The 13,679-nt window shown below is 51.6% G+C and overlaps 6 protein-coding genes across 6 annotated transcripts; 3 read left to right on the plus strand and 3 right to left on the minus strand.

Annotated features, from left to right (window-relative positions):
- Positions 1-181: 181 nt before the first annotated feature.
- COCSADRAFT_181722 (uncharacterized protein) lies at positions 182-2,339 on the plus strand. Its single transcript, XM_007702374.1, has 5 exons — positions 182-707; positions 761-828; positions 887-1,110; positions 1,160-1,567; positions 1,618-2,339. The coding sequence occupies exons 1-5, from the start codon at positions 571-573 to the stop codon at positions 1,987-1,989; spliced, it is 1,209 nt and encodes a 402-aa protein (XP_007700564.1). The 5' UTR covers positions 182-570; the 3' UTR covers positions 1,990-2,339.
- A 383-nt stretch (positions 2,340-2,722) lies between these two features.
- On the plus strand, positions 2,723-3,856 carry COCSADRAFT_37237 (uncharacterized protein). Its single transcript, XM_007702180.1, has 4 exons — positions 2,723-2,978; positions 3,030-3,097; positions 3,151-3,213; positions 3,264-3,856. Exons 2-4 carry the CDS (start codon positions 3,077-3,079, stop codon positions 3,573-3,575), a joined length of 396 nt encoding a protein of 131 aa, XP_007700370.1. The 5' UTR covers positions 2,723-2,978; positions 3,030-3,076; the 3' UTR covers positions 3,576-3,856.
- A 103-nt stretch (positions 3,857-3,959) lies between these two features.
- Positions 3,960-5,820, plus strand: COCSADRAFT_37238 (uncharacterized protein). Its single transcript, XM_007702181.1, has one exon. It carries the CDS (start codon positions 4,009-4,011, stop codon positions 5,716-5,718), a length of 1,710 nt encoding a protein of 569 aa, XP_007700371.1. The 5' UTR covers positions 3,960-4,008; the 3' UTR covers positions 5,719-5,820.
- A 5-nt stretch (positions 5,821-5,825) lies between these two features.
- COCSADRAFT_37239 (uncharacterized protein) lies at positions 5,826-8,033 on the minus strand. Its single transcript, XM_007702182.1, has one exon. It carries the CDS (start codon positions 7,896-7,898, stop codon positions 5,994-5,996), a length of 1,905 nt encoding a protein of 634 aa, XP_007700372.1. The 5' UTR covers positions 7,899-8,033; the 3' UTR covers positions 5,826-5,993.
- A 2,580-nt stretch (positions 8,034-10,613) lies between these two features.
- On the minus strand, positions 10,614-11,003 carry COCSADRAFT_47509 (uncharacterized protein; the record flags this gene model as incomplete). The annotated part of the gene is made up of 1 exon (XM_007702303.1): positions 10,614-11,003. A coding segment is annotated over one exon (390 nt), but the record flags the coding sequence as incomplete, so codon positions are not given.
- A 24-nt stretch (positions 11,004-11,027) lies between these two features.
- COCSADRAFT_66812 (uncharacterized protein) lies at positions 11,028-12,428 on the minus strand (the record flags this gene model as incomplete). Its single annotated transcript, XM_007702375.1, has 2 exons — positions 11,028-11,608; positions 11,657-12,428. Coding segments are annotated over 2 exons (1,353 nt in total), but the record flags the coding sequence as incomplete, so codon positions are not given.
- Between the last annotated feature and the right edge of the window lie 1,251 nt (positions 12,429-13,679).

The following is a 13,679-nucleotide window of genomic DNA, read 5'->3' on the forward strand; positions in this document are numbered from 1 at the left end:
CAGAACCAAGGCTCGCAAAGCAGGCCGATTGCGCGTCCAATGCCCAGCTCCACAGCAGATCCGTTTCACGTCGCCATCACAGCCGCGACGGAAGCGTCATGCTGCCTGCTATCGGCGCGAGTACAATAAGTAGTCGACCGTTGCCCAGTAGGGTACAGGCAGACGCACCCCCTGTGCGCCCCCGTTCTACAAGCTCCTCTGGCTGAATTTCCGCTCCGCCCCTCTCTTCACTAGCGCCTAACGCATTACCATCACATTTACGCTTCCTCCCAACAATTCTGTCGCTCCTCATCTCCTTGTTGCCTCCAGTGCGCAGAGCCCTCGCCCAAGACCTGTACCCTGTGCCACGTTTGTGTTGCACCGTTTCACTGTACCCTTGACGCGCAAGACCCTCATCAGTCAGCGGCGCTAGCCCGCCCATCATTGTAACCTCAACCACAACTCTGCTCCCACCCCCGATCGCCGCATCTCTTCCTCGACCTCCGCCACCGACAATCCCCTCTGCCTCCCTCTCTCTCCCCTTCTACCTTTCCACAGTCCCTCGTTAGCTACCCACCCCCACCCCCAGCCATGTCTCAAGACGAGAAGGTGAGGTCCTCGGTCGAGGCCTCCCGCGACACTGCTCTGCCAGTCCTGCCCACCGTCAACCCCGATGCGCAAAAGTCCGCACCTGAGCCGCCAACCTTCCATCCCGCCGTCTACATTGCGTATGCCTCACACACCACTGCCCTCTCCACGACGCACGCTAATCGATACGCAGCACATGGATCACGCTCAGCTCCAGCACAATCGTCTTCAACAAGTACATCCTCGACACGGCCAAGTTCCGTACGTCTACCTCCCGCCCCTGTCCCACAAGCGCATACTGACAGCGATCCCATTACAGACTTTCCAATCTTCCTTACAACATGGCATCTGGTCTTTGCGACTGTCATGACGCAAATCCTCGCTCGCTGCACCACTATCCTCGACTCAAGAAAGAAGGTGCCCATGAACGGCCGTGTCTATCTGCGAGCTATTGTCCCTATTGGTATCTTCTTCAGCATGAGTTTGATCTGCGGTAACCAGGCCTACCTGTACCTGAGTGTGGCCTTTATTCAGATGCTCAAGGTATGTTGACATGATTCTGCAGTCAGCACATGGATGCTAACTTTACGAGGCTACTATGCCCGTCGCTGTCCTGCTTACCACCTGGGGTCTCGGTGTTTCGCCTGTCAATCTGAAGACGCTCGGAAACGTGTCTTTCATTGTCATTGGTGTCGTTGTTGCCTCGATGGGTGAGATCAAGTTTGTCATGACTGGTTTCCTGTTTCAGGCTGCTGGTATCGCTTTCGAGGCTATCCGCTTGGTCATGGTCCAGCGTCTGCTCAGCGGCGCCGATTTCAAGATGGATCCCCTCGTCTCCCTCTACTACTACGCCCCCGCCTGCGCTGTTATCAACGGTGCCATCTTGCTCTTCACTGAGCTCCCTTCGATGACCATGGCTGACATTGACCGCGTTGGTCTCTTCACCCTGTTGGCCAACGCCTCCGTTGCCTTCTTGCTCAACGTCTCGGTCGTCTTCCTAGTACGTTCATTGTTCTCACCTGCACAAAACACCCGCTCACAAGTTTCCAGATTGGCAAGACCTCGTCGCTCGTCCTCACTCTCTCCGGTGTACTCAAGGACATTCTCCTCGTCTTCGCGTCCATGTTCCTCTTCAAGGACCCCGTCAGTCTCCTCCAGGCCTTTGGTTACAGCATTGCGCTTGGTGGCCTCGTCTACTACAAGCTTGGTGGTGAGAAGCTCAAGGAGTACCTCGGCCAGGGTAGCATGAAGTGGCAAGAGCTTGGCCACAGCAGGCCTGTTCTCCGCAAGCTCATGGTTTTCTCCGCCGTCATCATCTCCATGTTCTTGATCTTTGGCTCCCTTGGACCACGCTATGCCCCTGAGTCGACCAACCAGGTCTACAACGGTATCGGCAAGCTCATTGGCGACAAGGCTGTATAAAGCGCTTTTCAATAACCGGTGCACGCTATCAGAAGTCTTACACACGCCTGTCGATGCACTTTACTACCATGTCGCACCTTCTTCTTCTTTTCTTGTCTTTTTATTGTCAACTTGGAGCAGGCTCGAGGTGTATGGTGATTGGTATGATACATATAGACTAGTGGGTTTCTCTCAGCCTGAGTGAGCCTGCTTTGGGAAGCTTGTTGATTCAGGATGGAGCTTTGGGCACAACAGGGAAACGATGAAGTGATGCGTTTTTGTCGGATATAGATCTTGCAGGCATTCACAGCGACTGCGAGCGAAAGGTATATACCTTCTAGCCACATAATGATAATGCTTGTGAAGCAAACTATTCTTTTTGTGTAATGAGATGCAACTTGAAGTGTAGTGAATAACCCAATTCAGTCAATCAGCTTTAAGGTAGAGATTGAAGAGGACGTATTTCTTGGATTTCTCAAGCTTCACTTCATGTCTCCCTTTCCCATGCCACATCCTGCATCAATCCACATGGCACGACTACTGGCAATGCAAAAAATCTCACCCAAGAATGATAATCAAGGGTCTCAAACGGCGTCTACCATTTGTAGATCCAGCGGAGATGCTGACCAGCGCTAGCGAGGGCACTTTGGAGGCGCGTGCAGGTGGAGTTGAAATGTCCTCGCTTCGCACGGGCCACACCACGCCAAGTCTGGCCTATTTCGCAATTTCGTGTTCGCAAGAACTTCACTTCTTCAGTCGTTACTAACCCCCAGCACAACACGCTCAAAATCAGTCAAAATGGGAATTGACCTCGACCGCCACCATGTTCGAGACGGGCACCGCAGTATGTGAACCCCCCGTCGAGTCGGCGCAGAAATGCGCTGGCGATAGCAGTCTTTTAGACGCAACATGAGCCCGAGAGAGGAGAAAGATTGACGAGTGTACAGAGGTCCCTAAGTCCACCAACCCCTACGTCAAGCTGTTGGTGCGTCTGTACAAGTTCCTGGCTCGTAAGTTATCCAACTGGAATCGCGCACACAATCTGTGCTAACTGCGAACAGGCCGCACCGATGCCCCCTTCAACAAGACCGTTCTGCGACGCCTCATGATGTCCAAGACCAACCGTCCCGTAAGACGCCAATGGCACGAAAGCCTGTCGACATGACCACTGACATGATATAGCCGGTCTCGCTCTCCAAGATTGTCTCCAACGCCAAGGGACACGACGGCAAGACCATTGTCATCGTACGGCTTCCAAATACCAAACACCCGATGACTAGCTAACTCAGGATCAGGTCGGTACCGTCACTGACGACAACCGCATGCTCGAGCTCCCCAAGCTCTCCGTTGCGGCTCTCCGCTTCACTGCCTCCGCTCGCGCGCGCATTGAGAAGGCTGGTGGTGAGACTCTCACCATCGACGAGGTTGCCACCCGCTCCCCCACTGGATCCAACACCCTCCTCCTCCGTGGACCCAAGAACGCCCGTGAGGCTTTCAAGCACTTTGGCTTCGGTCCCCACTCCGGCAAGAAGCCTTACGTCGAGAGCAAGGGCCGCAAGTTCGAGCGTGCCCGTGGTCGCAGAAGGTCTCGTGGTTTCAAGGTCTAAGCGTGTGCTACAAGTGGTTCGGTTTCTCTGGTTTGGCGTGGTCAAGGTCATGGGAATTCACTTATGAGGCGTGCATCATGACTAGGAATGGCTCTTTGAAGGCCTATAAAAAGATACTCGATGCTCAACATGAAATGAAAGCATACGAACGGGCTCTTCGAGCTCATGGTCAACCCATGAATATCAGTACCTCATCGTGAAACAGACGTATTTAGTGATGTATTGCAACGTTTTTAGTACTGTACAACTTTTTCCTGCACTGCTTGTCCGCATTCGGCAACCCAGGATACAATCACTGATGTCGGGCTCTTTGTCAAATTTTCTTGCGGTTCCCCCGCATCCAACCAACCAGAGCGCTAGCAACTCTCACCCACGTAATGGCCCAACCTAGTCACTGCAGCACAGCAGTGACTTGAACATCAACATCTGCAAAATGGTCGACACTCGCAAAGTCGGTGTATTGGGCGGAGGCCAACTCGGTCGCATGCTCATTGAAGCCGCAAATCGCTTAAACATTCAAGTCAACGTACTGGACGCAGCAGCAACACCCGCAAAGCAAATCTCGGCGCACAGTGGTCATATTGAGGGGTCTTTCAAGGATGCTGCTGCTGTAAAGCAACTTGCACAATCTTCCGATGTTGTCACTGTGGAAATTGAGCACGTGGACACCCACATGCTGGAAGAGGTTGCGGGACAGGTGGTTGTTGAACCCAGCTGGAAGACACTACGAACGATCAAGGATAAATATGCGCAAAAGCAGTATTTGAAAGAGCATGGAGTCGATGTTGCTGACAGTATTGATCTTGAGGGTAAAGGAATCGAGGGACTCAAAGAAGTGGGGTCATCGTATGGATATCCCTTCATGCTTAAGAGCAAGACAGAAGCCTACGATGGCAAAGGAAACTTTGTAGTTAGGAGCGAGGCAGATGTTGGTGCGGCGTTCGAAGCATTGGGCAAGCGACCGCTTTACGCAGAGCGATGGGCTGACTTTAGAATGGAGCTGGCAGTCATGATTGTCAAGACCAAGGATGGAGTGCTCACATTTCCTACGGTGGAAACTGTACATGAGGACAGCATCTGCAAGCTCACATACGCGCCTCCACGAAATGTATCAGAAAAGATCACACAACAAGCCCAAGAGCTGGCTAAGAAGGCCATCGGCGCTTTCGAAGGCAAGGGTGTCTTTGGTGTCGAGATGTTCCTCCTCAAGGACGATCGCCTACTCATTAACGAGATTGCGCCTCGTCCACACAACTCCGGTCACTACACAATCGAGGCCTGCCCAATCTCACAATACGACGCTCACCTTCGCGCCATCCTCGACCTCCCAATCTCACAGTCCAACCTCCGCCTCCGGGAACCTGCAATCATGCTCAACATCCTCGGCGGCAAGACGCCAGACTCCCACGTCCAAGTAGCAAAGAAAGCTCTCGACTCACCCAACGCCTCAATCCACCTCTACGGCAAGGGAGACGCACGTCCAGGCCGCAAAATGGGCCACATCACCGTAACAGCACCCACGCTCGCCTCCGCCGAGCGCGAAATCCAACCCCTCATCGACTTTGTCGACACCCAAAAGGGCAAGACAGTCGACTCCAAAAGCACCAGCACCAACAGCAAAGAAGATCCGCTCGTCGCTGTGATCATGGGCTCAGACTCCGACCTCCCCGTCCTCCGCGCCGGTCTCGAAATCCTAACCAAACTCCAAATCCCCTTCACCACGCGCATCACCTCCGCGCACCGCACCCCAGATTGGCTCCGCGAATTCTCAAAAACCGCATCCCAGACCTCCCTCAAAGTCATCATTGGCGCGGCGGGCGGCGCAGCCCATCTCCCCGGTATGTGCGCTTCGTGGACCACACTCCCTGTTATTGGGTTGCCGGTGAAAGCGACGCATATGGATGGATGGGATAGTTTGGTTAGCATGACGCAGATGCCACGGGGAGAGCCTGTTGCTACAGTTGGTATTAATAATTCGACTAATGCGGCATTGTTGGCTGTGAGGATTCTCGGGGCGGAGGATAAGGCGATTCGGGAGCGATTGAGGGTGTGGATGGAGGGGAATGAGAAGGAGGTTTTGCGCAAGGATGGCGTGTTGGCCGAAGGGGGGTGGGAGGCGTATTTGAAGGGTATGGGGAAATGAAATAGTTAGATAAAAGGTTACGATGTTATGCACTTTGTGTGCGTGTGTGTGTGTGTGTGTGTGTGTGTGTCTGAATGGGAAAAGGTATCGAGATCAAAAAATATTATATTTCACTTGACATTTCTTATCTCCTTTTTCACTATTGCTCGTTTCTTTTTCCTTCATATCCTTTCTCTCTCTCTCTCCTCTCCACAAACATCTTGCTCACAATCACCTTTCCAAACTCAACATATTTCAACTCTAGGAAAGAAATAATTTATACTACTACATTCGCTTTAGTAAGCAGCGTAGTCAGAGTAGCTCTCAGATGGCTTCTCGCTGCTGCCGTATGCCTCGGAGCCAGACGAGTATTCATTGGAGGGAGTGTTCTCATAGGCGGCGGGGGTGGGGGTGGCAGCGGGCTCGTAGGCAGCTGGGGTGTTCTCATAGGCAGCTGGGGTGGAGACAACTGGGGCAGGCTCATAAGCAGCTGGGGTGTTCTCGTAGGCAGCTGGGGTGGAGGCAGCTGGGGCGGCCTCGTAGGCGGCTGGGGAAGAGACAGCCGGGTAGGAATCGTAGGCAGCTGGGGTGGAGGCAACTGGAGCAGGCTCATAAGCAGCTGGGGTGTTCTCGTAGGCAGCTGGGGTGGAGGCAGCTGGGGCGGGCTCATAAGCAGCTGGGGTGTTCTCGTAGGCAGCTGGGCTGGAGGCAGCGGGGTATGAGCCGTAGGCGGCAGGGGAGGAGACAGCCGGGGCGGGTTGGTAGGCAGCTGGGGAAGAGGCAGCCGGGTAGGAACCGTAAGCAGCTGGGGAGGAGACTACTGGGTAAGAGTGCTCGTAGGCAGCTGGGCTGGAAGAAGCAGGGTATTGAGCAGCGGGAGTGGAGTAGGCCTGGACGGGGACGGTGCTCATGGTAGAGGCGGAGTAAGCACCATAGTTGTTACCACCGTAGTGGGCTGGCTTGGAGTGGACTGCAGCTGGGCTGGAAGCAGCTGGGTAGGAGCCGTAAGCAGCTGGGGAGGAAGCAGCTGGGTAAGAACCATGGGCAGCAGGGGTTGAAGCAGCTGGGTAAGAGCCGTAGGCGATGGAAGAGCTATTATGGGCTGGGTAAGAGCCGTAGCTGTTTCCACCGTAGGCCTTGCCGTGTCCAGGGACCATTGGCGAGGGAGTAGCCTTGGTCTTCTCATACTCGCAGGTGTAAGCCTGGCCAGCAGAGGTGATGGTGACAGTCTGGGCCGGCTGGTGGTAGACACCGGCGTCGTAGTGCTGGGCAGTGGGGTAAGTGACCTCGGTGTCGTGGTCGTAGACGGTAGTCGTGGGCTTGGTGACCTCGTAGGTACCGGTGGTCGAGGCGTAGATGGTGGTGTACTCGATGACAGTCTCGGTCATGGTCTTGTCACCCTCAACCTTGGTCTTGTAGCCAGCATAGGGAGCAGTGATGTAGCCAGTCTGAGTGGCAGTGACGGACTGTCCGCCGTAGGTGCAGGTCTCACCAGCCTTGGCGGTGGTGGTAGCCTCAGCAGGGTGGTCGACAGGGTGATCGACTACCATGTCCTTGCTGGGGACGACGTAGACGCCAGGCTTCTCGTAAACCTTGACCTCTGGCTTGGGCTCGCCATGGGAGTAGACATGTTCGTACTCGGACCACTTTCCACCCTTGTACTCCTTGACGTGAACGGGCTGCTCCTTGTCACCCTTGGTGTAGAGACCAGAGCCACTGTATCCGGGAAGAGCCTTGGGGCCAAGGTTCTTGTATGGAACCTCCTCAATCTTCTCATAAAGCTCGTACCAGCAGTCAGCAGTGCCGTTCTTGGAGGCAGTGCCAGTGGGAGCAGCATAGCCACCAGTTCCAGTAGCAGAGTGAGTAATGGTCGTCTTGGTGTGGTAGACAACGACTGGCTGCTCAGTGTTGGTGACAGTAGCGTAGTTGTTGTCGTAGTCCTTGATGACAGTGGAGACGTAGGTGTCCTCTCCCCACTTGGCACAGCCCTTGTCGCCATAAGCAGGAGTCACACAGGTTGGGTACGCCTGGTGCTGGGTGGTCACGGTGACCGGCTGCTTGCCATAGCCGGGAACAACGGTGGTGTAGCCAATGGGGGTTGCGGTTGTGCTTGGCTCGACGCTGGAGTGAGCATCGGCACCATATCCGCCGTAGGCCTGGTGGGCTGCGGCGGTAGCAGCGAAGATGATAGCGTACTTCATTGTGATGAATTAGTAGAGCTAAATATTACGTATAAAAAGATCGTGGATAACGAATGACTGGGGTAAGTTGATAATGAAAAAGGAATGTCGTCGTCACTCGAAGAGTGCGAAAGATGTTGATTGATTGAGAGGATCGTGAAGATGGAGAATGTAGGAAGAGAAACGATGATACCTATATACTCACTTGAAGCCGCAGAGCTCGGTCTCGGAGAGACTTGCCCCTGAGGTTGCAAAAGCTTCTGTCGTGCCCTTGATTCGATCTACACCCGTAGCGCTACTGCATTGAATGAGACCCGCTAAGCACTCTTGAGTCTGATGCCGCTGCGGATACGATGTGCAAGCTTTTAGGCACAAGGCTGAGACTCGGACTAATGCCCTACATCTGTGCGACCTTGTAAGACTCGGTGTCTACTTAGAGACTTGCTTTTGGATCATTGGAGGTGGTTTTTCTTCCATTGGTTGTTTGTTCAGCAGCTTCGTGAGTTTTCGATTCCACAGGCAACGACTTGGACATCCGGGCATTCCGTTGTGCATGGAACGAGTCGCGAAAGCGAGTCATGGAGTTCACGACATCCCTTTCTGCGTGGATGTATTTCCACATTGCCAGGTCGTTGGAGTCGAGTGCTAGCTGCCGAGTGCTAGTTCGGTGAAGCATCGTTGTCCATCGCACCAGTATTGCCTGTCTATAGGCCTAGACTTTATGGCCTCAGCGCTTTGAGCCGTCAATAGCGCGAACTTCAAGATCAGCATTGCGTATAATCGTGCGTACCTCGTACGCCGCGAGTCCGAGTTGATGCGTAGACTTGACATCAGCTCGCAGCAGACAGCGAAGCCACCAGCGTTTACGCTCAAACATTGTCGGAAGACTTCAAATACAGTTTGTACTTGTCAAACCTGTCCAATGCGAGATACGTGGTAGCGCCTAGCATGGCAGAAGCTGTTCAACCCCGCAGCGATTGGAGCCGGGACCAAGATGCGTGTTCGCTTATGGTGTTCGCCAAAGAACAGACCCTCATAGGGGATGCGCCACATTCATTCTCGCCCTAGCGTCCCTCATTTGGGGCGTCTAGCGCACGCTTGCCCGTATACAGATACGCCAAAGCGGCGCAGCAAGGCTGTCGTGGGCTCCTGCTTCTACTATTGGGTTATTGGCTTCTTAATGACCCTTTTTTAAAGCCCCATAAATGTTTATCTGGATTGCTCAAGATCAGCTTAAAGAGACAACGATGCTAGGGGTAGGATTATGAACGACGACGAAGTCGTGCACATAGCAGTGAACAAAGGCGAAAGGGGCTCAGCCTCAAATCCGAGTGGTCTAGCATAGCATAATCACCTAAGTCATTCTTCCCGCATGGTGCCCACTAGAAACGGGACGGTGACAAGCTGACACCAACGTCGGAAACATCGTGCTGCCTTGTACCGAAATCAACACCCACAGCTGTACAAAATACGAACCGCCACAGGACTGTGGAGATTTGACAGGATTGCATCGGTTCACTCCACGACCGTATTGGCTATTCTTCGCACTAGCTGCTAGTATTTCAGCTACAATGACTATGGGGAATTGCGCTTAAGTCTGTTTCCGATGCTTCGGCATGTACATAGGTCCGACGCTAACTAATAACAAGACTTTCGTTAGGCAACACCGTTGTACAGCTTGGGTCCATGGTGCATTCGCTTCTTGAGCAAGTCAGCCTACAACTCTCCTTGCATGGGGAAATGCTACGGCATAAACCCCTGAACGACTTGGATGCAGCTGAGTACGTACCTGTGGCAGGTCCTCTGGGATTTGCTTCAAAGTCCTCAAGAGTGGAAGCTAACAGCATAGCCTCGTGTATACTGTTACTTTCCTAGTGTCACTCCAGCTGCTGTCTCGCTCGAGGATGTTGCCAGCAATTGAATTGTGGCTGTTAGGCAGCAGCCGTCGATTGATCATACAGCAAGCCACGTGAGTGTGCGAAGCCCCTTATCATCTGCATACACGACTTTGAACCTCAATATCACACTGGTACCCAGTCACAAACAGTGCTGAGAAGGGGTGTAGCTCTAACTACAAATTTATCTGGCTAGCCCGACTTCACGTAGCTGCAGTAGCTGTCCAAAGCTGTTATCAACTTTACACAGGCAATCCAGCCGCTTCTGCACACAAAGTCAATTCAAGTGCAGGGGAGTAATGTTAGAGACAACCAATTGTGAGTAGGTACACTTTTCTGGTAACCAAGGCAATTTTCCATTCACTTGTTTCAGTCCACAAAGACGTACATACCAATCAGCCACTGTCGCTCATCAGCCACTGTCGCTCATCAGCCACTGTCGGATGATAGACGAGTGACACCAAAGGGGTAGCGCCTGAGTGACGCCTAGCACTGCCTGTTACTCTGGTACTCTTGTATTAAGCTAATAGCAGCTAATAGCCCATGAGCGGGCTGAAAATGGGTATAGCTAAAGTTAAGCGTTGCTCTGGCTGCTCTAACTACTGTTAGTCAAAGAATTTAATCCTTACTATGTGACAGAAGTGATAAGTGGATAGGAGTATTTCTGATACATTTTTGTAGATTGGAAATATAGTAGTGAATATCATCAAAGCCAGTCGTTTCGCATTTTTTGTGCTACCTAAGAAGTAGTCGCTTGAGTTCCATGTATTGCCATAGTAGTGATACAATGACGAAGTCAAAATCATATGCCTTGGCGTGAAAGAAGACCAGATTTCGTCTCCCTAACAATTATCTCAGCTGCCTTCTCGGCGAAAGCGTAGACAGCGGTCAGAATATTCCCCCGTGGGATGATTGGCAAGACACTCGCATCGCAAATCCTCATATTCTTCGTCCCGTATATAGCCAGCCGCTCGTCAACCACTCTACTAAGATCTTCCCTCATCATGGAACAAGTACCGCACGGATGGTAGTTCGTCGCAGAGTTGATTGGGAGGATCCCTTTCGCGTCTTTGAGTGATGTTACCGGATGGGGGAAGTTTCGAGGCAATCGTCTTCCGTCCAGCTTTGTCATGGCAGCAAAGGTAGGCTTCTGGAATAGCCTTTCGGTGAGACGCAAGTGGCGAGCTAGTATTTCCGTATCGAGGGTGTGAGAAAGGTAGTTGAATTTTATCTCGGGCTGATTTGAAGAATCGAGTGAGATATGACAGCTTCCACGCGAGAAGGGATGAGCCAACATTGCTACAACGCTTATACAGTTGCCATCTACAACAGATGGCGTGCCTTTGGGGAGCGAATCAGCGTCTTTATGACGTTGTGTACGCAGCATGAACAAGGTGGTTGTCGCTTCGTTGGGACTTTCGACCGCCTTTTGAATGGAGTACTGGGCCTTTAGGTTCGGGTTACTCTCGTTTTTCATCCAATGTTCGACTATTTCGATAAGGTCCTGTGTATCCGATGGAGTTTCCAGCATCTGTAGTGGTGTAAAGGCAAAACTATATGCGGCCCCTTCTGACACTCGGCCAGTGTGGCTTTCTTCGTACTCCAACAATGCGGTCTTTTGCAATTCGGGGCTTCGCATTATTTCGTCACGGGTAGGGATGTCGTCTTGAGTTTCGCATGACAGGCCGCAATTCAGATGATCCTGCAAGTTTTCACCGACCCCTAAAAGTTCGTACAGGACCGGGATATTGGCGTCTGCAAGAATCTTTTTAGATCCGATGCCGGATCGTTCCAGGATGAGGGACGGTTCAAATACGCCTGCACCGAGGATGATTTCTCAACCACTGACAAAATACTCTTCTCCCCTGTATGTGTAGTGGGTACCTCTAGCATTGAGTTTTCCATCAGCAGTCAATGCCTCATCAAATGCAATCTTATCAACCTTTACGCCAGTCTTCAATGTGACAGTGCCACGTTTCAAGGCGGGTTCTAGATATGCTATACCTGCATGGCTTCGTTCGCCTTTTGAGGAATCGATCGCATTGGTGATGTTGACTGCTCCGGCAGAGCTCTCGGTAAACCCTGTAGCCCTCGTCGGACAACCAAGCTCCTCAAAGGCTTCCACCCATCGAGTTCGAAGTAGATCCCAGGTACGCGGGTATGATGTCTGCACACGATCCAGAGATACTCCATCGTCATCTACTCTTGAACTGGGATGTTCTGCCTGCCATCGTCTATAGCAATCGCTCATGCCCCGTGAGCCCCACTCTTCTCTCCCCGCATCTGATAGAAGCTCCTCTACCACACGGTCGTCGTGCCATTCGTGATTAGGAAACACCACACTGTGACTATTAATCGCACTGCTACCGCCCACCAGTTTTCCCCTGGGATGGTCAACCTTCCTGTTATTCAACCCCGGCTCCGGCGCAGAAGAATATCGCCAATCGTAAGTGGGATCCGATAGTAGCCTCGTGGCTAGACCAGGTGTCTGCACTTTAGGGTCATTGCGAATATGTTCTCCAGCTTCCAGAACAAGAATCTGGTGGTCAGGCAGCTGTTGCGAAAGACGTGATGCGATTAAGCAAGAAGCTGATCCGGCTCCGATGAGAACGAAGTCGTAGACCTCAGCGTCAGTGTGAAGGGTTTTGCCTGGCATGGTAAATTGGGAGATGTCGAACGTTGCAAGACGGGAAACTTAAAGTTACACAGCTATTTAAGACGACCAGGCAAGCACGGCTAAGCAGCACGCCACAGGCTTAGCGACAGACAAGCATCCTGGTATACTAGTAGATATAGGAAGGTGAAGGAAACCTTCAGTGAGTCTTGCATGTACCTCGTGCTTAGGTTGTTGGTTGAAGAGGAAGGTAAGTGACAGCACCACTGTTGCACTAGCGGTGTTCACGCACTGCCCGCTATGATATCAACCAGTGTGCTTTCTCAAAGATCTCTGCATCTGCGGAAAACTCTATGATATTATACCTAATCTGTCTAGCACATTAACTTGAGCTATTCGTACTGCTTCTCCTTTCTCACTTTACATATCTCTCTGTTTTTAACTAGTTATATCCTAAGAAGTAAAGATAAAGAAGTGAAGGTATAGAAAGAGACAGAAAGAGTGCTACGACAACACTTCTTCTAGGTTTTTAATCACAGAAATATGCATGCTCCAGCATGAATACTTGTCTTCTACAGTAGGAGCATCTGCAAACTTCAGCACACTAACAGCCTCTCACTAAGAAAGATAAATCTTCATCTATGTTCCATGACACTGCGATTTTTCTCCCGTCCACCTACATCACTGCCTACGTACCAGCTAGAATCTACATTAGGGGTTGTTTCCTAACGGTACGTAATGATTGCACTAATTTTCCTCGCAGTCTCTGCCCTCTTAAGCACAGTCTCTGCAGTCTATTATTTGCCAAGCAAGCCAGCAAATACTCCCAATATTCAATACCTTACATTCAGAAACCAAGGTTCTGGAAAGGAAAATCAGGCCCACGTACAATCTGTAGGTAAAAACACTCTTCAAATCGGTTTCCTCATCTTTTCTTTCTCTAGACTAGTAGTTCTAAAACTTGGTGTGAACTACATTCCAAAAATTTCGTCCGAAAAACGCTGGAATGACTATAGTCAGGAGTAAAACATTTATGTCGGGCCGGCGTCGGAGACTTTCTGCTATACTGACTTGACGAATAAAAAACCAAACGGTCGCTGGATCTGCGTCGAGTAGGAGTAGAGTCTGAGATCCGTCGAAACGGATGCAGTAGACTTAGATTTGGAAACATTATCCTAAGACGAATACAACGTTCTGAGCACTATCAAGACACCCTCTTGTATCACTGTAGAACTACATGTCCTCTGCATGAAAGCCGACTCCACTCGTAAGCCCCAACTAAGCAAAATTACT

The sequence above is a fragment of the Bipolaris sorokiniana genome (assembly GCF_000338995.1).
Source record: "Bipolaris sorokiniana ND90Pr unplaced genomic scaffold COCSAscaffold_8, whole genome shotgun sequence".
Taxonomy (NCBI): domain Eukaryota; kingdom Fungi; phylum Ascomycota; class Dothideomycetes; order Pleosporales; family Pleosporaceae; genus Bipolaris; species Bipolaris sorokiniana.

Coding starts and splice junctions, on each gene's coding strand:
- COCSADRAFT_37238 (XM_007702181.1), top strand. CDS start 4,009: ATGGTCGACACTCGCAAAGTCGGTGTATTGGGCGGAGGCCAACTCGGT.
- COCSADRAFT_181722 (XM_007702374.1), top strand. CDS start 571: ATGTCTCAAGACGAGAAGGTGAGGTCCTCGGTCGAGGCCTCCCGCGAC. Junction 708..760: donor CATCCCGCCGTCTACATTGC/GTATGCCTCACA, acceptor ATCGATACGCAG/CACATGGATCACGCTCAGCT. Junction 1,568..1,617: donor ACGTCTCGGTCGTCTTCCTA/GTACGTTCATTG, acceptor ACAAGTTTCCAG/ATTGGCAAGACCTCGTCGCT.
- COCSADRAFT_37239 (XM_007702182.1), bottom strand. CDS start 7,898: ATGAAGTACGCTATCATCTTCGCTGCTACCGCCGCAGCCCACCAGGCC.
- COCSADRAFT_37237 (XM_007702180.1), top strand. CDS start 3,077: ATGTCCAAGACCAACCGTCCC. Junction 3,098..3,150: donor TGTCCAAGACCAACCGTCCC/GTAAGACGCCAA, acceptor GACATGATATAG/CCGGTCTCGCTCTCCAAGAT. Junction 3,214..3,263: donor ACGGCAAGACCATTGTCATC/GTACGGCTTCCA, acceptor ACTCAGGATCAG/GTCGGTACCGTCACTGACGA.